Consider the following 22758-nt stretch of genomic DNA (forward strand, 5'->3'; position numbering starts at 1 on the left):
AAGATTTTGATCTGTTTAGTTTGGATTCTTTTTTAGTATTCGCGCAAATCCAACTTACTTATAGGCTTTAGTATACGGTGGCTCTTCGTATTATATAGCAAATGGTTGTGCCGTTTCAAGGGTTTCTTCCTTGTATATTTTGCCAAACTGCACTTGGCTACAATGAATTAGTGATAATTACTACTAAATTGGTTCATGCATCTGGCTAGCTGTTTAGGCAGGACAATATTGAGCGATGATAATTTTATAGAAAATTATATCCCAAAATCATCTTTCCAAAAATAAAAATAAAAATGTTTTGGCAGGATCGTGTTCGTGAATTCTACAAGTTATCATCAAGCTTTCTCTTTATTGAAACACGATATTTTTGTATTAATCAATGCTTTATAAATTATTCACTAATCTAATCTATTTTAGTTTTCCCATTTTATTCTTCTTACTCTAACTACTTGTCGAAATATTCTTATTACTCTTGACTTGTCAAAAGTTTATTGTGGTGTAATAATTTGATTAATGATAAAATACTAATCGAACACTACCTAAAAAACTCATAACCTTTATTTAATACTACCTTCTCATTAGGATGGCTACCCTTGCTTCCCTAAACTTCATAACATCTCTCGTGCACTCATCGCATATACCATGGAGAACAGAGAGAACGGTGAAATAGGATATTACCACCTTCACATATTTAATCAAAAGATAATTGAACTAATTTCTTAAAAATACTTAGTATTTATCATAGTTATAGAAGTGGGTTTAGTTCAAGCACCGGGTTATAAGTTAAAAGAGCTGGGTTGAGTTAATCTTAATCAAACTAAAATAATATTATTTTAAAATTTTATTTAATTTCTTTTTGAAATGGCATTACTTTAGATTCCTTTTTTTTTTTAAAATCAAACCAAATCTCATTTAAATTTTTTATTGGGTCGACATGATAGAGGGTTAATTAGGGTAATTTATATCCAATTCAATATAAAAACCAAACTGGATTATATCTTGAATCAATGAATCACCGGGTTGAGTTATAAAACCAAATCAGGTTTTATAACATTAATATCTGTATTCATGCGATAACTAAATCTAGATTATCTAGGGTAGACGTACCCAAAATAAATTATAATATTATATTTTGTAACAACCAGCATAAAATATATTACGTCTCCGAATTTTACAAGCAATGGTAAATCCTGATGATCACAACCAAAACAATGTTATTCCTTAAAAAATTATCTAAATAATGAAAAGAAAATGCTCTAATGGGTGGAGAAATTCATTATCAATACATGGTATAATTTTTTTTTTGTTGCCTCCATTTTATGCAGCTAGCAAATTAAACAAAGGGGATGAGATACATAGAGAGCTAGCTCGCACTTTAATGAAGATATGGCTTATTATTCCAAGAATAACATGCGAATTCCTTCCAAATATATTTATAATAATCCACGCATGGCCCAGTTGCTTGTATTGTCCAATTGCAGTCGCCACAATAAGGATCCCTGGAAGCATCGTAGATATCAAACCAATGGAATTCACATGACCATGACATGCCACAGAAGAACAATGTGGTTCTCCAGAAGTTGGTGCAGAAATCAATTGTATATTCGCCACCAAAAGGGACTACATGCTGACCAAGATCGTCGTCCTTGGATTTGCAATGGATTGTAAGGTCCAAGGCTTAGGTTATTTAAATGAGTTGATGTATATGGACAAATTGCATCGCAGCTAGTTATGATCAGCGACAGAGATAATAACACTAGCAGTATGAAATGTCCGGTGAAAGAAATCATTTTCGTTTGGATCATATTTTAGCATATGGTGCCCGTCGTATTATATATATATATATATATATATAGCAAGAGGTTGTGCCGTTTCAAGAGTCTTGCCAAAACCACTGCATTTGGCCTTGGCTAGCTTTTCAGGCAGGATAATCTACAGTGATGCTAGCTTTATAGAAAACTTTATCTCGGGATTTTCTTTCTATAAAAACCCCATTCGAGTGGATTATGTAATTTGTGAATTCCACAAACTGAAATACGTTGTTTTTGTACCAATCAATGCTATATTGTTCACTAATCCAATTTATTTTAGTTTTCTGATCATTTTATTCTTACTCTTTAAGTTGTCAATATAATAATTTGATTATGTATCATTTACATCTTATTATCTTCCTATCAAATCCTTTTTTTTAATTAAATATAATATCTTTTTTTTAAGAATCATTATTATTATAAGCAACTTAATACGCTTAAGCGTTTTATAAATTTAATATTAATTATAATTAGATAATGATTAAAAAAGTTGAATATACATAATCTTTGAAGATTAGCTGAAAGGATGACAAGCACAATCTTTGCTGATTTAATATAAACTACAAGGTAGAAAATATTTACTTCTTTTTTTTCTAGAAAAAAATGAATATATTTAACGAAGTATTGGCATTAATTAATATATATTCATCATAAACTCCATATGTGAATAGAAATATCCAATTAATGTTTACATATATATTTTTTAATATGAGTTGTTTTGTATATTCTTGAATAGGATGCATAATTTTATGGATTTTAATTTAAAACCAAGGTTTTCAATTCTGTATCATTAAGTATTTTTTTTTTCAAATTGAATAAAATATTTCGGTTTTGAAGCGTTTTGATGTGTAGTTTTGGAGTTGTACTATTCATGCATATATATATATAATTTAACAAACATAATTCAAATTTAAGATAAATTAATTATAAATTATATAATATCAAACAAATACAATTTTAAAATTTAAAATATTTCTAAATAGTTAAGATTAAATAAAACTTTAACTTAAAATAATTTAATTTAAATAAAATACCAAAATATTATGAAATAAAATGTTTTAACATAAATCAAACATCATCTTTATCATTAAAATAAAAATAAGAACTTTGATGTTATGGTGGTACATAGGGAAAGTCACCATCTAAATATTTCAATAATTGATTATTTTCACCAAACTCTTTCCCATCATCAAAACATATTTTTTTATCCTTTAAAATTAAAGTAGACAAAGGTGCTTTAATAGTCTCATAACTTATATCCTCTCTATTAAGAAGGCTAGATTCTTCACAAATTCATTCATTTAATAAGTTAATGTTATCAAGGTTAATGAGTTGTTTTGTTTAAATTCCTACAAAATATAAACATGAAAAAAGTAATATGAATATAAATCATATATATTAGTGATAAATATAATTTTAAAAAATTAATATTATTGTTAATGAAAATAGTAATAATTATTTTTAATATTATTGTTATTGAAAATAGTAATGAAAAAGAATTTTTTATAGTTTATACTTGGATGATTTAATTTGATTCAAAGGTTTTTTAAGAGCGGAATGAAACATGTAAAATAAAACTAGAACATTCCGAGATTTAAATGAAATGAAAATTATTTTATTTTATTCTATTTTTTAAATTGATATAAAATGTTTTAACTATTCTTAACAAAAAAAAATAAAATTAACAATTTTATTTAAAACACGTTTATTTTTTAAATTGATATAAAATGTTTTAACTATTCTTAACAAAAAAAATAAAATTAACAATTTTATTTAAAACACGTGTATTTTTTAAATTGATATAAAATGTTTTAACTATTCTTAACAAAACAAAATAAAATTAACAATTTTATTTAAAACACGTCTCATGGTATTGGTGGGTTGCCTTTGTATATAGTTTGGATATTAAAGGTAATACAATCACCTTTTTTTTCTTCGTTTCCTTACATTTCTCTTACCTTATTCTCATTATGTTATAGTTTGTTTTGAAAAATAAGAAATAAAAAAAATAAAAAAATCCCCAAAATACAAAATATTTTAATTTGCACCATTCAAAGTAGAAAAATTTCCCAGGAAGAAAATAAAAACTAATCGCAAAACACAAAGTCTTTAAATAATAAATAATTATAGACAAACATTCGAGAATTACAGCTAGTTATTTTTAAAATAAACAATTCAAGGATATTTTTTCTATGATTTATAATATTTGCATAATAAATAGAAGTAAAAACTTGTTATAATAAAATTTCAGAGAAAATATAACCAATAAAAAATTAATTTTATAAGAATTTGAGATTTTATTTTCAATGATTTTAAAATGAATCAGGTGAGAAAAATCTAAGATAATTTTTCATATAATTTCAAGATCGCAATAGTCAAACGAATTCAAATCCATCTATTCTCATTCTCTAATTAAATTAAAATTGATACAATATAATATAGTGACAAGTTTATGCAAATTTTAATTACAAGATACGATTTAAAATTTTGATTGTTTATAATTTATTTATTTTTCATAAAAAAACAGTTTATCTAAACAATTATGAGTACTAATTCTACCGCCACATTTTCTCTAATTAATTAAATTAAATTAGCACAAGGCATTTAAGAAAAAAAAAAGCCTATACTACATTTTTAGATTGAGACCACACACACACACACAAATAATTTAGTAATTAAAATGTAACAGCAAAAAGTTTTTGGCAGCACCATTGTTCATTAATATAATAAATCTATAAATCAGGTTCAATATATCTATGGCAGAATAAAAAATGTAATTAAGAAAGGTTTTGTATCTGGTGATGAAGCACCACAACTGTAAAAGATCTCAATCAGAATCTGCTGTGACAGAAACTAGGTCCCAAGGTACCTCCATGAAATCGTTGGCATCATAATCGATCTCTTGCGGAATGATAAAATCCTTCGGTGATTTTTGACACTCATGTGAGTTTCTGATGCCCTCCAACACCATGGCAACTTCTTTCATTGCAGGCCTTTCTTTTCCTTTCATGCTCAAGCAGCTCTTAGCCAAGACAGCAACCATCATTATATCCTCCTTCCTGCCTTGAACTTTAACTTGAGGATCAAGAATTCCTGACAGACGGTTGTCCTCTATGGACATAAGGAAATATGTCACTAAACTTCTGGCTTCATCCTCCGATCTGCAAAAGGACACTGCCTTTTGCGCAGTGAGTAGCTCGACGAGGACTACACCGAAGCTATACACATCACTTTTGTCTGTGAACTTGCTTGATTGAAAGTACTCTGGATCCAAGTATCCAAAGGTGCCTTGTACTAGAGTTGTGACATGAGTCTGGTCGATGGTTACTGACTTAGAAGTCCCAAAATCTGCTACTTTTGCCCTGTACTTGTCATCAAGCAGTATGTTCGTAGACTTGATGTCTCTGTGATAAATGGGGATGGAAGCTGCTGAGTGCAGGTAGGAGAGTGCCCCTGCTACCTCTGTTGCAATCCTTAAGCGCATATCCCAAGTGAATGGGAGTTCGTCACTTGGGGAGTGGAGTAGCTGGGAAAGTGTCCCATTTGGAATGAATTCATAGACCAACAATGGAACTTCAGTCTCCAAGCAACAGCCCAAAAGCTTAACCACATTTCTATGGTTAATTTGTGACAGAATGACCACCTCATTGATAAATTGTCTGAGATTCCCTTCATCGAGAATTTTGGATTTCTTAACTGCGATGATCTTTCCATCAGCCAACATGCCTTTGTAAACTGTACCTTGACCTCCCTGGCCAAGCATTGGATTTGTTGGGGAATTCGGATGGATGATGTACTTATATTTGTTTATAGAAGACTAAACATATTAATATAATATTTAATGTGATTTGACATATTATTTATATCCATAAGAGAGTTAATATTATTAGAAATAAAAAAAGGATACAAAACACATATACGAAGAAGAAGGAGAATTATATTCATTCTAACTTAATTCCTAGTTCATACACGCGGCTACCCATGGCAATAGCTTTTTTTCTTTTTATTTCACTTTTTATATTTTCTTTTATTTTATTTTTAAATAATATTTTTATTTATAGGCCTTTCATGACAAACAATAGGCCATCAATTATGGTATAAATGATGATAATATATAGGTTGCTGTATTTTTATTAATAATAGGTGTAACTATCATTGTAGTTTTGATAATAGTAAGTCTATTTTTGAGGGTAGGTTGTATAATTTATTGCCCACGGCAAATCCTAACACTATTCACACTGTAGTGATCTGTGGCATTGTCTAATTCTTTGGATGCAAACAATTTGACTTTCTCAACATGGACTTCGCCTGAAGACAGTTGTTCTTGCAGCAATAAACCACCATTCCTTTTAAAGTATCTTTCCCTCAGTCTTTCATTCCTCCTCCTCTTGAATACCTTGTACAACTGCCACAAACCAATGAGTAAAAACAACACTCCAAATCCCACTCCAATTCCTACACAAGTAAAGCAATTATGAGCGGATAGGGAAAGGGAACTGGTTAGGTAAAATGGCGCTGTTGAATAAGTATTCTTAGTCTCAAGTAATTGTCATTTCTTAGATGATATATGATGCAAATGAAACAACATAACCATGACTACCATTTTTGCTCTTACAGGTCTCCCGTACTCCATGTAGTCTCGATCCTCTGCCATATATGGAGTGACACAGTTGATCTTTACACCATGTAATGGTAAAAAACTCGAGAAGAATCGTAGATTAGGAAATATAATGCCAAAGAAAATAAGAAAATTGTACAATTAACCAAGAGTTTACCTTCACAATGACCTAAATAAGGATTTCCTGCAAAGCCTGCCTTACAAAAACATTGAACTGTTGCCATCTGGTTGGTGGAATCAGGGGGGGGATTCAGAACTTGACAGTTGTAAGTGTTACTTGTATTAGAGAATAATCCAATATTTACAAGTGATTCATATACCCTTAATTCTATCCCCCAATCCAGCACTACTGGAACAGGGTCCATATCTCTACTGTCATAAGAGGTCATTATGCTTCCACTCCAACCATACACTATTATCCATCCAATTTCCGTCAACTAAATAGGCATGCCTGCATTTCTTCGCCGGCTTTTTTTTTCCAGGACCTTTCCCATCATTTACCCCTTCAAAGGTTACATTATAAACCTTGAGATATGAAGGAATGCTAGTCTGGCAGCAGTTGATGCCGCTGCAACTACTCAATAAGTAGTTATTGCTTCTTTCATGATCACAGATTGACATGCACCCACCAACTGCTGACTGGTTCTGAATCAGCAAGGCAAGGTTGTCACAGCCACTTGCAATGAAGTTATTCAAATCTGAGGAGAAAACAAAAGGGCTTCCTTCCAAGTCAAAAACGGTGTTTCTTTCTTTGCCATCACAGTTTGCAAAGACAATTGGAAAGTTGACCGTAATGGTGCTGTCACCAACCGAAATGTCTGTCACCACCAGATCAGTGCCGTTTATTGAAAGTAGGGGAATTTCACTAGAGTTGCAAAGTATTTTTAAGCTTTCGTCATGGTAACAACCTTCTCTCATTCCAAATGGATATGGAATGCTAACATTGCCACAGACACCTGGACAAATTCCAGGGTTTTCCATAGCTTGTGCTTCTGCAATAAGCGATGGATCATCAAATGACCACAACAACAACATTACCTGAAAGTACACTAGTACTAACTGAATAGCTGTCATTCCCTTTTCTTTCCTGCCCTGATGTAGATGTTGCAGCCATTCACTGCAGTTCGATCCACTCAACAGATCAAATATATACACAGGAAAACTATATTCAAGATATTAATTTCGTCTGCATCTTCTAACATACCTCTCGATTAATCAGTTGGAAATTTCAGGGAAATATTATATTTCCATATTCTAGCTGAAGATGCTCGGTTTCCTTTGGATTATCCAAAGACATTCAAAGCCCGCAACCCGCAGTTGTAGCAAAAGACAAAATCATTGCACAACGATCACAGATATATTAAAGCTGGTAAATAGTCATGACCCGATCGCTGTTTCTAACAATGTGTCTCGTCAAGATTTTATTTAATTTAGGCTTACATGTGGATGGGTGTACAGACAAGTGAGATGAGGTGTCCATGAAACTATATTTCTTTTCCTATATTATGTTCGAAAAATCATGTAAGAGAATAAACTTCTTTACGTAACTATTTATTGTTCTAAAAATACCGCAGTAATGCTAAACAAATAATAATAAAAAAAATTCTTGAATCATTTGATGATAACTGTTAATTTTACTTTCATGTCAAATTAATTATCCATCATTCAAAATAATAAAAAAAATATTTTTTTACTATTCATTGCCTCTCATAAAACGTGGTTGTCAGCACTGTATAATGATACAAAACAAAAAGAGAATTTCTTTTTCTATTCCCTGGTGTGCTTTTTCTTAATGTTCAAGAATATGATAATTTTTGTTTTTTTATAGCTTTTAAAAATGTGTATGTTGTGAAATAATATTAAATTAATGTTTTTTTATTGATATGTTAATATAAAAAAATTATTTTAATATATTTTTTTAAAGATAAAGTTTTGATTAGGTCAATTTTTTTGAGTCAAAACAATAATATTTTAGTAAACAAATAAAAATTGATGGGTTGCAACTAGATTTTTACTAGCGTTTTGTTGTGTCAACCTGTTTATATCAGATTTTATTTTTATTTTTTTTAATCTAATGTCGGATAGGCTCGCCAAACCGGATTTTAAAATTATGTTTCAGTTTATTCTATTTTTTTTCTATGTAAACCTTTTCTTTTTAATATAATTTCATCATAGATGCATGTGATATTATGATATCTTATGTGTTGATATTTTCTTCTCTATCTATATTCTCGAGAATTCATGGTATTTGATAAAATCTTAGAAGTGAATTATATAGAGGTCAGTTTATTGAAATAAGATTTGATTTATAATGGAATTGATCATGACATGCCACTGAGGATCAGGTGGAGCAAAAATCAACGAGGGAGTCAACTTTGGACCTGTGCGGCTGTTAAATTAATTGAATTGTGACCCAGCTACTCATTTCTGAGCTCCTAGCCGTGTTGGATTTTACATGTCTCCCCAACTTGTTTATCTTTACAAGCAAGGCCTTTGTTTTTTTGACAACGTGGCCCAGTTTGATGAGAAATTATCATTTATATTTAGCTGTAAGTTTTTGTCTTATAACCTACCTTTTAAATTATTTTTTCACTTAAAAAATATAAAATTAATGCTTTTAAATATATATATATATATATTTGATAATTTTGATATGTTATAGTGAAAAAAATTAAAATAAATATTATTTTGATGTATTTTTAATTGAGAAGCATGCATTATAATATCAAATAAAATTAATAGAAAAACATGGTGGATTGCACACATCATTTTATGAGGATCATATCCATACTGTTTATCACGGTAGTTTATATACGGTATAATTGACTTAATTTACATAATACTTTTTTATATTTAAGATTCAACTTAAAAGCAACTAAATCTTTGAGTGACAATAAATTATTGATTATATAAGATAATTGGATAACTAACAATTTTTATTTTTTTTAGCTTTTCTTGTCAGGAATAATAAATTTCTAGGTTTGATTTGTGGTTAGAAAACAAACTCAGTCTGATATCCCAAAAAAAAAAAAACCCCTCAATCACAGACGAAAAGTAAGTATTAAGCAGCAGCAATATCTGTTAATATATGCAATATCCAGTGGTATAATTAAGTTCTATCAGCTTCACTATCTATGAGGAAAAAAACATGTAGTAATTTGGGAAGCATTAATTCTATTTAATATTTATTAAGAGTGGTTTTCTATCTAGTGATGAAGCAAGACGACTATCCGAACTAGAGCCTGTTGTGTCAGAAGAAGCAAGGTCCCAAAGCCCCTCCATGAAACCATTTGGATCATACTCGATCTCTTGAGGAATGATCATGTGCTGTGATTTTTGAGTCCCGTATGACTTTTGGATCCCCTCTAACACCATTGCCACTTCTTTCATTGTTGGCCTTTCTCTTCCTTTCATGCTCAAACATCTCTTGGCCAACATGGCAACCATCATTACATCTTCTTTCTTTCCTTGCATAGTAACTTGAGGATCAAGAATGTCAAATAGATGGTTTTCCTCCATGGAAACAATGAAATATGTTACTAAACTTCTGTTTTCTTCTTCTGATCTCATGGAAGAGATTGGCTTTTGTCCAGTGAGTAGCTCAGCAAGGACCACCCCAAAGCTATAAACATCACTCTTGGCTGTCAACTGGCTTGTTTGGAAGTACTCTGGATCCAAGTACCCGAAGGTGCCTAGTACTAGAGTTGTGACACGTGTTTGGTCGATGGTTACTGACTTTGATGTCCCAAAATCTGCTACTTTGGCTCTGTACTTCTCGTCTAGTAGAATGTTTGTAGACTTGATATCTCTGTGGAAAATTGGAATGGAAGCTGCTGAATGTAGGTAAGAAAGTGCCCCAGAAACCTCTGTTGCAATCCTTAATCGCATTTCCCAAGTTAATGGGAATTCTTCATTTGAGTCATGTAGAAACTGGCAAAGGGTTCCATTAGGAATGAATTCATAGACCAACAATGGAACCTCAGTTTCTAAGCAACAACCAAAAAGCTTGACCACATTCCTGTGGTTAATTTGTGAAAGAATGACAACTTCATTGATGAATTGTCTGAGATTATCTTCATCAAGAACTTTTGATTTCTTGACTGCAATGATTTTTCCATCCGCTAACATCCCTTTGTAAACTGTACCTTGGCCTCCCTGGCCAAGCGTTCTATTCACATTGTAATGATCAGTGGCCTTGTCCAACTCCTTTGAACCAAACAATTTGATTTTCTCGACGTTGACTTCCCCTGAAGATAGTTGTTCTTGCAGCAACAAACCACCATTCCGTTCAAAGAACATCTTCTTGCGTTTTTCATTCCTGCTTTTCTTTATAACTTTGTACAACCACCATGAACAAATAAGTAGGACCAATACTCCAAACCCCACGCCAAAGCCTGCATAATGATTAATAGATCAATAAGCCTTCATGACCATTCACATTTTGAGAAATTCATGCACTCTTCTTCTCAAATTGTTGAAAAATAAAGAAACAAATCCATTCGTATCATGTTCTAGGTTGCAAGACAACATACCTAAACCCACCATTTTAACCCGAGATTTCTTGATTTCAAGCTTCACGCATTGGTGGCCGCCGTATAGGTTTTGACAGATTAGGTCCCAGGAGCAAATAGTGTTGTTGTTGGGAGAGCTCTGGCATTCATTAATATCTGCATATATAGACAAACAAAATTCAGTACATCATATAATTATCCTATTCTTTAATCCATGTTTAAAGAAACTATTAGTTTAGTTGATGAGAATGATTACCTTGACAACCATCAGGAATATAAGGATTGCCTTGAAAGCCTGAGGAGCACGAACATCGAAGAAAAGTTGAGTTCTGGCTACATCTGGAAGTCCCGGAAGACGTTAAATTTGTTACTCTATACGCTGATCCATTCAGCGTCATATTTTCGTATAATCCAAGATCAATTCTCCAATTTAGCACCACTGGGACATAGTCCATATCTATCACCGAAATGTTATTGTCGAGCCTCAGATTAAACCAATTTTGATCAACTAAGTAGGCATACTTGCACCCATCCTTCACCTTGTCGCCTACAACTTGTAAGGTTGCGTTAAAAAAATCGAGACCTGAGGGGATTGTAGTCTCGCAGCAGTTGATGCCATTACAAATAGTACCATTTGCAGAGGCATCACTACTGCTTACGTTGCAAATTGACATGCACCCGCCGACAGTAGCCTCATTTCTGCTCAACAAAGCAAGGTTGTTGCAACCAACTGCAATGAACCGATTTTCAGTTGAGAAAGAAAAAGGGGTATCTTCCAAATTGACGACCAGTGAATCCCTGCTGCTGGTTTTGCTGCTGCAATTTTGAAAGATGATTGGGAAATTGACTTGGATATTGTTGGCTGTATCAACTGAGATATCTTTTACCTCCAGGCTGGTTCCATTTATGTCAAGTGTAGGAATGCTGCTAGAGTTGCAATCTATCCTGAACCTCTCTTCTAAGTAACAACCAGTTTCCATTCCAAATGGATATGGAATGGTGATGTTTCCACAACGTTCTTTACATCCACCTTTTGTTATAGATTGTGCTTCTGCAAGAAATGGATTCAATGAGCAGAACAAAAAAATGACTTGAAACACTAGCTGAAAAACCATTATTTTTCTTTACAGCTTTCCTCTCCCTGACTGAAATGAAAATCCTGCCGCTTGAAGCTATATAGATCAGATTCTTTACATTCTACCCTGTGAAATTCCCAACTAATAGTAGAAGGATTCAAAGTTGATTTCTTCTTGCTTTTGTTCTCCCCATTTACTTGCGTCACTTTTAGAGCCAGATATTATTCTAGATGTGGGACTTTGACCTAACAAAAGATGATGTTTTCTTCAACTAAACCTTGGGTTAATTAAAAGCCTAAGCTAATTAACTAATAATTTTTTAGAAACTATAAATTTGATCCCTATTTTCTTAAATCCGTTAATAACTTAGTCCTTTCATCAATTTCTTGTTCTATTTTTACTTAGTTTTCTTACATGGATAAAAAAGGAAAACATATATAGCTAAGATGAGGTATTTTTGAAAACATAAACAACTAAGTTGAAGTAGGTCATCGCCAGTCAAGGGACTAGATAGTTATTTTTCATGCTATGGGACTCATTAGTTATTTTTAATAAACAACAGCAGCCATTCCTGACTGATAATATATAAAAGAAAGAAAAGATGTGTAATGTCTATGATGAGAAAATTTGATTAGGAAGAAATGAGATTTTTGAAAATAAAAGTGCTAAATTAAAAATTTTTGTGAAAGAATTATGTAATTATTTTCATAATAAAGGACTCATTAATTTATTAGTTCTGATAAACTATATAATTATGTAATTATGAATTAATTCTTAATTTTTTGACGTATTCATTGTCCATTCATCTAGAAAAGAAAGAAATATCTTGGTTTCTTGCAAGGAAATTAATCAATCATAACGCGTGAATGCTAGAAATTATAGAAATGTCAAATGATTTCCTTCTTACCATCACTGGACTTACTGTTTCATAACTTTTCAAGGTTTAAATTAATATTTGAATAAGTTTCGAAACTCTATATATTCTAGGAGCCATTCTTGACTGATAATGAATGCCTGTGACCAACACAGCATGCTCATGGAGTGCTTCATCTTGAACCAGTCAAGGATACATATATCACCAAATAAATAAACGGACGTTGTTCTTGATAGTGTTATGGATACTATCAAGAACAATGGATATATAAAAAAAATGGAAAAAAAAAATTCTTTATATTATTCATATGATCAGGAGCAACTATTTTGTTACAACAAAACATATAATTACAACAAAAGAAAAAGAAAATTCTATTATGTGTGCAAGAGTAGTGTTGTTTCTTTTGAAGAAGCAGCACCATTGTCAAAACCAGAGCCTATTGAGGTAGAAGCAAGGTTCCAACGAACATCCATTACTTCATAACCATTATCATATTCAATCTCCTGTGAAATTTTGAAATCCTTCTCTGAAATTTGATTCCTAGGTGATTTTTTTTTAATCCCCCCCATCCCTAAAGCAACTTCTTTCATCGTAGGCCTTTCTTTCCCATTTAATCCCAAGCAACTCCTAGCCAAGTTAGCAACCATCAAAACATGCCCTTTCTTCCCTTGCATCATGACTTGAGGATCAAGAATATCTAACAGATGGTTGTCTTTCATGGACAGAATGAAATATGCGACTAAACTTCTGGCTTCATCATCCGATCTGCTAAAGGAGTAGGCCTTTGTCCAGTGAGTAGCTCGACGAGGACTACACCAAAACTATATACATCACTCTTGTCAGTGAACTGGCTTGATTGTAAGTACTCTGTATCCAAGTATCCATAGGTACCAGAGTTGTGAAATGAGTCTGGTCAATGCTTACAACAGTGTGTTAGTAGACTTGATGTCTCTGTGATAAATGGGGATGGAAGCTCATGAATGCACGTAGGAGAGTGCCCCTGCTATCTCTGTTGCAATCCTTAATCGCATTTCCCATGTTAATGGGAGTTCCTCATTTGGGTAGTGGAGAAACTGGGAAAGTGTCCCGTTAGGGGTGAATTCAGAGACCAACAATGGAACTTCAACCCAAAAGCTTAACCACATTTCTATGGCTAATTTGTGAAAGAATGACCACCTCATTGATAAATTGTCTGAGATTCCCTTCATCAAGAATTTTGGATTTCTTGAACTGCAATGATCTTTCCATCAGCCAACTTCCCTGACCAAGCATTCTATTCACATTGTAGTGATCTATGGCATTATCTAGTTCCTTGGATTGAAACAAATTTGATTTTCCCAACATGGACTTCACCTGAAGACAGTTTTTCTTGCAGCAATAAACCACCATTCCATACGAAGTATTTTTTCCTCTGTTTTTCATTCCTCCTCCTCTTGAATACTCTGTACAACCACCACAGACCAATGAGCATAAACAATGCTCCAATTCCCACTCCAATTCCTACAAGAGTCAAGCAATTATGAACAGATAGGGAAAGGGAACTGATCAGGAAAAATGCAAGTATTCTTTCTCCTAAGCAATTGTCATTTCTTAGATGATATAGGATGCAAATGCAGCAACATACCCAGGACCAACGTTTTATCTCTCACATGTCCCTGGCAATCCATGTAGTCTGGATCCTCTGTCGCATAGAGTAACATAGTTGATCTTTACACCATGTAATGGTAAAAAAATCAAGAAGAATCGATGGATTGGGAAATATAATGCCGAAGAAAATAAGAAAATTGTGAAATTAACCAGGAAATTACCTTCACAACGACCTAAATAAGGATTTCCTACAAAGCCTGGTATACAAGAAAACTGAACTGTTGCCAACTGGTTGGTTGAATGAATGGGAGGATTCAGAACTCGACACTTATAAGTGTGTGGGGTTTTGTATGTTCTCTTCTTCATACAAGACGTCTTTGATATTTATAGACTTTGTAGGGTTGTAAACTTACTACGCATCCTAATCGTATGAATAATTACGAGAATAATTACTTTACCATAAACAACTGCGTAACTAACCTATAAGACTAATAACTCACGGAGGCGCCGGCCTCCCCTCTCAGACAAGACATTCAAGCAGATGCAAGACTAACAAATTGTAAAACGGGGAATTTAGGCATGTGCATAGTTTGTAAAATAAAGAATTTTCCGGAAACTTAAGTGGAAAATAACTAAAAATATTATCATGCTCTACATGAATATTGATTCCTTTTGCAATAACCAGGACTCCAGCTAGCACTTGTTGTTCGTATTGCTGCATGCTACCGGGCTACATGCATGCGTGCTTGATGATCGAATTAAAATCTATAGAAAAGCCTATGTAGTGTATAAATGAAGTTCTAAAAGTTACCATTAGAGAAGAAGATTGGGGAAGTAGAAAAATCCCAAAAGTAGTAAATATAAAAGAAATAATCATAATGCAAAGATTTTACATAGATATGTAATGTCTACACCCACAAATAATAAGGAGAAAGTTCAATGTTCTTGCAATCCAGGTTTCGAAGGAAATCCTTATCTTTCTGGTATTTGTCAAGGCAAACTCCTGGTTACATTTCCTACTCTATAGATTCTTCTGGCATGGTTTATGGTTTAATGATCAACTCTGTGGTTTATCCTTGTGTTACAGAGGGTAGAGCATACGACGATTACCGGCGGAGAATCAAAGCTAAAATGGCAGGCCTAGGTATGTCGTTGCTGCATTTTCACTCTATACCACTAATAAGTACAGCACCTACCCTGTATAGTGAGGCACCTACACTCAATAACTTATTTTGCAGTTACATGCGCATAATTGAAAGGCATTTCTTCTCCTTCATTTCTCATTAGGTAAACCACATGGTCTTAAGGGCCAAGGATATAAATACCCCAGGCCACCCACATAAGGACAGAATCACACAGAGCATAAGAGGTCACAAAAAGCCATCAAACAACATTGTTCCTCTCCTCCTCCACATATTTCTCCTCTTCTACTGTACACACCTCTGCTCTTATACATATTGTTATTCCCCTGCTCCACAATCCCCACTCCTACCCAGTTGTATACACTTTTGCATCTAGACACTCTACTACACCTCTTGTTTTTATATATTATTCTCCTAGTATATTTACTAACTCTTGTTTTTATATATTATTCTCCTCGGATATTTACTAACTTAAATACTAGAGTATACATTATTATAGTAGTATGGAAATCACCCCCAAACCCCTCAAGTGGCCAAGTTTAATCACTTCATCAACCCACCATCCATTAGCGAAAAGTGAGTGTGAAATTTTTTTAAGAATAAAATAACAAATTTATTATTTTAATCCATATTGATTGACTGGGATAAATTTTCTAAACATAGATTAATATTTTAATTTTATAAATTTAAACTTGAGTTCAATTAAAAAACTCAATTCTCAATTAATTTAATTTTAATGAATGAAATCAACAAAAAAAAAATTCAATTTAAAAATTTACCAAAGAAAAAAATAACAATAAGAAGAATGAGCATCAAATTAAAAAAAAATGGAGGGTGTAGTAAAAAATATAAATTTAAAAAATTATCTCAAATAAAAAATAATCAAAAGAATATGAATAAAATTTGATAGATTAAAACATTGAAGGAGGATTAAATTCAAAATTTTTCAATTTTAGAAATAAATTAAAATAAAACAAATAAAAAAAGAGGAATAAAAAATCTAAAGGAAAAAAATGTAAAGGGCTGATTTGCAAATTTGAATAGCCAAAAGTAAATTTTTAAGAGGAGAGAAAAAAAAGAAGAAAAACAAAAAAGATTGGTAGCGCCGAATCACTGTGGAAGAAGAAAAACAAGAAAGATTGGTAGCGCCGAATCACTGTGGAATATCGAATAAGCCCTGCAATCAAGCTTTGATAATAGAAGGTAGTTTCTTGTCTCTTCTGTCATGTCTTCGACTGGTTCAGAACACATGACTTCGCAAGTCAATCAAGAAAAATCATAGAAGTTAAACAAGAAGGTGGAGGAACATGCACGTCGTTCCACAAGTCGAAGAAAAACATTAACAAATAGACTAACGAAGATAATGATTGTGGAGCCCCTAACATCAAGTGGATGGAACCTTGCCAGTGATCAGAGAAGATCTGTTGATTAGACGTGCACCTAGAAAGAAATGCAATGTCAAGATTTAACCTGATAGCATGATATATGATGTTAGGGCATGTTTGGTAAGGGGTAAATAATTGGATAACTTAATGTATAGATTAGATAGCTTAAATTATGGCTGGGATGCTTTCCATGTAAAAGCCCGTTTATGTTCCTTCTCTCTGCTAAAAAGCTGCCGTCTCAAAGTAGAAAAATGTGGTTTAGAATTGTGCAGGATTGTGTTAGCATTAAATATTTGCAGATTTTTTAAAAAAAATTTGACTACTCATATATATATATATATATTATACTTTAGGAAATAGCTAGAAAATTTAACGTTGAAGAACCTTTAATAAAAATTCCAAGTTCAAATTAATAAACAAAGAAAATGAATTTTTTTTTTAATGCTTTAGCAATTGAGATTGACTTCCCTTTCGAGGAATTGAACATGCAACCTCCAATAAAAGTGGGAGTACTGTAGCTTCAAGAGGAGATAGAGTCCCATTGGCAAAACAAGGCCTATGATGCAATTATAACCTACTATAGTATAGGATAGTGTAATTGACTGACTCGGTCAAGTCTGGCTGCTTAATTCTTTGTGTGGTTCTAAAGACTTTGGTTTTGAACTTTCTACTCATGGAAGGCGAAAGGAAAAAAACAAAGAAAGAAAGAATTAGTAGAAAGAAGAAGAAGATCTTGGATAACTTAACATATGGCTGGGTTACTTGCCAAGTAAGAGCCCGTTTTATACCTTCTCTCTTCTAAAAAGCTACTCTGTCTGAAAGAAGAAGAAAAAGAATATGGCAGCTGTTGAGTTAACAGTATTTCAGGTCATCCTGTTGTTCTGGTCATTGCGTACTGCAGAATCACAGGTTATGACATTGCCTGGATGTGAATCTTATTGTGGACGCATTGGTATTCCATATCCCTTTGGAATGAAAGAAGGATGTTACCTAGACGAAAGGTTCAAAATACTCTGCAACCCCAGTAGTGGAGTTCCTAAACTTACTGTAAACGGCACTGATCTGGATGTCAATTACATCTCAGCCTATGACAGTACGATTGAGGTCATGTTTCCAATTGTTTTTGCAAATTGTAGTGGCAAAGATAGAAACACAGTTGTTGACTTGGAAGGAAGCCCTTTTGTTTTCTCCTCCGGGAATTACTTCATTGCAAGGGGTTGTGACAATCTTGCCTTGATGACCCAAAATCAATCTACTATTGGTGGGTGTGTGTCAATTTGTGACAAAAACCGTGATAGCATGATAGCTAGCTGCAGTGGGATCGACTGCTGCCAGACCAGGATTCCTTCATTTCTCAAGGTTTTTAATGTAAACATGAAGGGGTTAGATGATGGAAAAGGAAGCGGTGGGGAAAAGCAATGCAGGTATGCCTATTTAATTGATCAAACACAGATCAATTACGGGGGTATTATTATGATTCTTATTTCGGAGAGAACTTTGACTATTATTATGACAAGAGAGATAGGGACTCTGTTCCCGTAGTGCTGGAATGGGGAATAGACGAAAGGGAATATGAATCACTTGTCATCAACAATGGATCGTTATATAATTCAAGTTACTCTTCTACGTGTGAGTTTCTGAATCCTCCCATTAATTCAACCAACCAGAGCTCCACCGTTCAATGTTCATGCAGTCCAGGCTTCGAAGGAAATCCTTACCTTTTTGGTATTTGTCAAGGTAAACTCCTGGTTACAATTAATTCCTACTCTATAGATTCTTCCGGCATGGTTTACTAATAAACTCCATGATTTCTCCATGTGTTGCAGAGGGTAGAACATATGTCGATTACCGGCGTAAAATCAAAGCTAAAATGGCAGGCCTAGGTATGTTGTTGCATTTTCACTGATCTATATCATCATGATAGAAATGACTAAGGATTATGTCACACTTTAAATGGGTCAAGAAAACAATTGACTGGCGTTGTAATGTTTGCTTGGAGGAAAACTATGTTATTGACTTGCCTCCTGATAGTGCTACAAATGTCACAAGTGACGATTTTGTTAGCTTGAAGAAAAAAGCAGATTCAATGGCGGATCCTCTATGAGTGACCGGAGAAGACAGCAGCCTCCCTTGCGATTTTTTTTTTCAAGTACTATATACATTTATGCTCCTATAACTAGTTTTAATTAATTAATTAATTATCCTGTGATATGTGTATATATACAATAAATTTTATATTACACAAAAAAATAGTAATATTCTATTAGTTATTTTTTAATATTCATTTTGAAAAAAAAAAGATACAAGGAGAAAAATAAAAATAAAAATAAAATCCCATGAACCATTAAAATGTTAAAAATATTTTCGCTTGTGATTTTTCTCTTGTGCCACGCTAGTTACTTTATAAACACCATAAAATTTCTTGTATATATATCATTCTAGTTTTAAATATTTCATGTGTGAAATCATGATATATGTCATACTAGAATTTGTCTGATGGACTAAATCAAATCAATTAATTTATTCAAGAACCAATGACATGAAATTTTTTTGTTGATGCCATCTTAACCAATTAGAGATTGATTACAATTTAGCCTTCTGAAGTATTCGATTTTGTGCCCTTCTTTTCAAATTTTATTTGTAATTAGATCAATGTTTCACAGCTTTCTTCCTTCCCAAGTATGAATAATGATCTCTTGAAAAAAAATGTATGAATAATAAGTTTCAAGTAAAACAGTACACTTTCTTGAAATATGCTTGTAATAATTTTTTTCTTCAAATTAGATTTGTACACTTAGACAATCAAAATTATAAAAAGAAATTAAAATTTAACTTACTGTTTTTTAAGAATCAAATTCTCCTTTTAAAACTGACATGAATAAAGTAGAATATTGAGACAAACAACAACACTGCGCTTAACAATGTAGAATTGATGGAAATTTTATGCAAGATCCTCCACTGCTCAAAGCGGTACAGGAAAAACAGTGAGCTAGAGGAAGCAAGAAGGAAATTCAATTGATGTTATAGGATACAGACTCTGTTGCCTGGAAAAGTAGTAAAGACGGTCTGCAAAAGGGAAGTTACAAATAAAATCTAGACCCTTGCTGCAGCTGTACAACCCCAAAATCACCAATCCTATCCCAGCAGTATCAAATAATCGCAGATACTGCATCATTACCCAAGCAAACAGGCAGAATTTGTTTTTCTGAGTTCAGCTCTAAAAAAAGAATTGAATGCAATTGGTTGACTTGTGCAGGTGTTGGAGTGGGATTTGGAGCACTTTTTCTACTCATTGGTTTATGGTGGTTGTACAGAGTATTCAAGAGAAAGAGGAGTGAAAAACTAAAGAAAAAGTACTTTAAGAGGAATGGTGGTCTATTACTGCAAGAACAACTATCTTCAGGTGAAGTCAATGTCGAGAAAATCAAAATGTTTCCTTCGAAAGAATTGGACAAAGCCACTGATCATTACAATGTGAATAGAACGCTGGGCCAGGGAGGCCAAGGAACAGTTTACAAAGGGATGTTGGCTGATGGAAAAATCGTTGCAGTCAAGAAATCCAAAGTAATTGATGAAGGGAATCTCAGACTATTTATCATCGAGGTCGTCCTTCTATCCCAGATTAACCATAGAAATGTGGTTAAGCTTTTGGGTTGTTGTTTAGAGACTGAACTTCCATTGTTAGTCTATGAATTCATTCCCAATGGAACCCTTTTCCAGTTTCTCCATGACCCTAATGAGGAATTCCCTTTAGCTTGGGAAATGCGCTTAAGGATTGCAGCAGAGGTAGCAGGGGCACTTTTCTATCTACATTCAGCAGCCTCCCTCCCCATTTTCCATAGAGACATCAAGTCTACAAACATACTGCTTGATGAGAAGTATAGAGCCAAAGTTGCAGATTTTGGGACTTCAAGGTCGGTAAGCATCGACCAGACTCATGTCACAACTCTGGTACAAGGCACCTTTGGGTACTTGGATCCAGAGTACTTCCAATCAAGCCAATTCACAGACAAGAGTGATGTCTATAGCTTTGGTGTAGTTCTTGTTGAGCTACTTACTGGGCAGAAGCCAATCTCGTTCACAAGATCAGAAGAACAAGGCAGAAGTTTAGCCACATATTTCATAATGGCCATGGAGAGCAACTGCCTGTTTGATATTCTTGATCCTCAGGTTGTGAAGCAAGGGGAAAGAGAGGATGTGTTGATGGTTGCTAGCTTGGCTAGGAGCTGCTTGAGGTTAAATGGGAAAGAAAGGCCTACGATGAAAGAAGTGACAATGGTGTTGGAGAGGATTAAAAAATCCGAAAACTTGATCGTCCAACAAGAGAATGAATACGACAGAAATGAAGTGATGGGAGCACCTTGGGATGTTACTTCTGCCTCAACAATCTCCAGCTTCGATATTTGTGCTCCATCATCACTAGATGAAAAACCACTCTTACATACATGTTGAAATTATTTACTACATGTTTTAATTTTGTGTCTGTATGTGAAACTTAAATAGGCTTGTGGCATTGGTTTTAGACTTACAGCACTTGCCGCCTTTTTTCTTGTAATTGTGTGCTCTAGCTGCCTGTAATTAGAAACTAAAGCTTGTTAACAATTTTTAGTGCACGTGCATATATATAAAGGATTTCATGAGTGGGATAAAAATCAAGCAATCATGCATGGAACAAAACTGTGATCTTCAATGAAATGGTCTCAAATATCGGGTCCCGAAGAGTGAAGATAATAGAAAAGCCATGATCATATTAAACTTTTTTTTAAATGTAATGAACTGATGGGATACTTAAGTTAATTTTTGAAAATTTTAGTAAAAATTCAAGAAAATAAAAATAGTAATTTTTTTTTTAAAAAAATAGACGCGTGTTTTTTTATTGAGTGAGTTCTGAGTTAAGTATTAATAATTTGATTGATGAATGTATTATGGCGATCACTATGCATGTGCTATTCTTACTTCCAAGTAATATTGGTACGTCACTTGATGAAATATTATTTTCATACAAAATACGTATTTAGGTTTTATATTGGATTGTAATTTTTATTACCACACATAATTTTTTTTTTATATATATATATATATAAGATGAATTACGAAGGATCCAAAAGTTTAAACTATTATGTCATGTCACAACTTCTAAAAATAAATTTATATTTTTCATTAGCATACCTTCTAAAGTAAAACATGATATCCAAAAATTAGGAGGTTTTGGTTTTAAATTTTTTAAAATTTTAATTATTTAAAAAAAACTAAAAAGTGGTAGTCTTAATCACCTTTAATATCCAAAATTGGAGCACAACACTACCACCATTTGACATGTTTTAAGAACCCATAAAATCATGCATCCTGTGTTAGGAATTCTAACCGGTGATGTTCTGATACTTGCTCATAGGAGGCCAAGCACAGTGACACAATATTTAACGTGGTTCGGCAAATAGCTTACATCCACGGGTGAGAGTCTATATTATTAGAGATTAGAGAAAGAATACAAAACAAATACATGGAGAAGAATGATAACTTCACTCTACTCTACTCCTAGCCCTCTCTTTGCTGCACTTGCAACTGCTGCCATTGTAGCTCTCTCTTTCTCTTTACTCTCTTCACATTCTCACAAAAATCTTCATATTTTGCTCTCTAACATATGTCTCTATTTATAGGCATTCATGGAGGCTCTTCTTGGTTTGTTGTCAACATTGGTGGCCACCAACTCTAACTTATTCAACAATGGGGGCTATCAATAATCAATAAACAATG

General features: G+C 33.2%; 4 protein-coding genes across 6 annotated transcripts; 2 read left to right on the forward strand and 2 right to left on the reverse strand.

Moving 5' to 3' along the window:
• Nucleotides 1-4638: 4638 nt before the first annotated feature.
• Nucleotides 4639-7503, reverse strand: LOC105121299 (wall-associated receptor kinase-like 22). Its single transcript, XM_011019898.1, has 3 exons — nucleotides 6915-7503; nucleotides 6041-6266; nucleotides 4639-5575 (listed from the first exon to the last, which is right to left on the reverse strand). Exons 1-3 carry the CDS (start codon nucleotides 7501-7503, stop codon nucleotides 4639-4641), a joined length of 1752 nt encoding a protein of 583 aa, XP_011018200.1.
• Nucleotides 7504-9470: 1967 nt separating this feature from the next.
• LOC105120890 (wall-associated receptor kinase-like 10) lies at nucleotides 9471-12194 on the reverse strand. The gene is made up of 3 exons (XM_011019291.1): nucleotides 11197-12194; nucleotides 10962-11096; nucleotides 9471-10823 (listed from the first exon to the last, which is right to left on the reverse strand). The coding sequence occupies exons 1-3, from the start codon at nucleotides 12053-12055 to the stop codon at nucleotides 9604-9606; spliced, it is 2214 nt and encodes a 737-aa protein (XP_011017593.1). The 5' UTR covers nucleotides 12056-12194; the 3' UTR covers nucleotides 9471-9603.
• Nucleotides 12195-15414: 3220 nt separating this feature from the next.
• Nucleotides 15415-21629, forward strand: LOC105120891 (wall-associated receptor kinase-like 1). 3 transcript variants are annotated; one of them, XM_011019294.1, is made up of 3 exons: nucleotides 15415-15472; nucleotides 15565-15621; nucleotides 20261-21629. In XM_011019294.1, exons 2-3 carry the CDS (start codon nucleotides 15609-15611, stop codon nucleotides 21454-21456), a joined length of 1209 nt encoding a protein of 402 aa, XP_011017596.1. In that variant the 5' UTR covers nucleotides 15415-15472; nucleotides 15565-15608; the 3' UTR covers nucleotides 21457-21629. The 3 variants fall into 3 exon arrangements, with proteins under 3 accessions (XP_011017596.1, XP_011017595.1, XP_011017594.1); XM_011019293.1 differs by lacking the exon at nucleotides 15565-15621 and adding an exon at nucleotides 18831-18887 and having other exon boundaries at nucleotides 15418-15472; XM_011019292.1 differs by lacking the exons at nucleotides 15415-15472; nucleotides 15565-15621 and adding exons at nucleotides 18658-18741; nucleotides 18831-18887 and having other exon boundaries at nucleotides 20261-21598.
• On the forward strand, nucleotides 17821-18605 carry LOC105120892 (wall-associated receptor kinase-like 22). Its single transcript, XM_011019296.1, has one exon. The coding sequence runs from the start codon at nucleotides 17842-17844 to the stop codon at nucleotides 18544-18546; it is 705 nt and encodes a 234-aa protein (XP_011017598.1). The 5' UTR covers nucleotides 17821-17841; the 3' UTR covers nucleotides 18547-18605.
• Nucleotides 21630-22758: the final 1129 nt, after the last annotated feature.

This window comes from Populus euphratica, unplaced genomic scaffold (genome assembly GCF_000495115.2).
Source record: "Populus euphratica unplaced genomic scaffold, PopEup_1.0 scaffold31.1, whole genome shotgun sequence".
NCBI lineage: Eukaryota > Viridiplantae > Streptophyta > Magnoliopsida > Malpighiales > Salicaceae > Populus > Populus euphratica.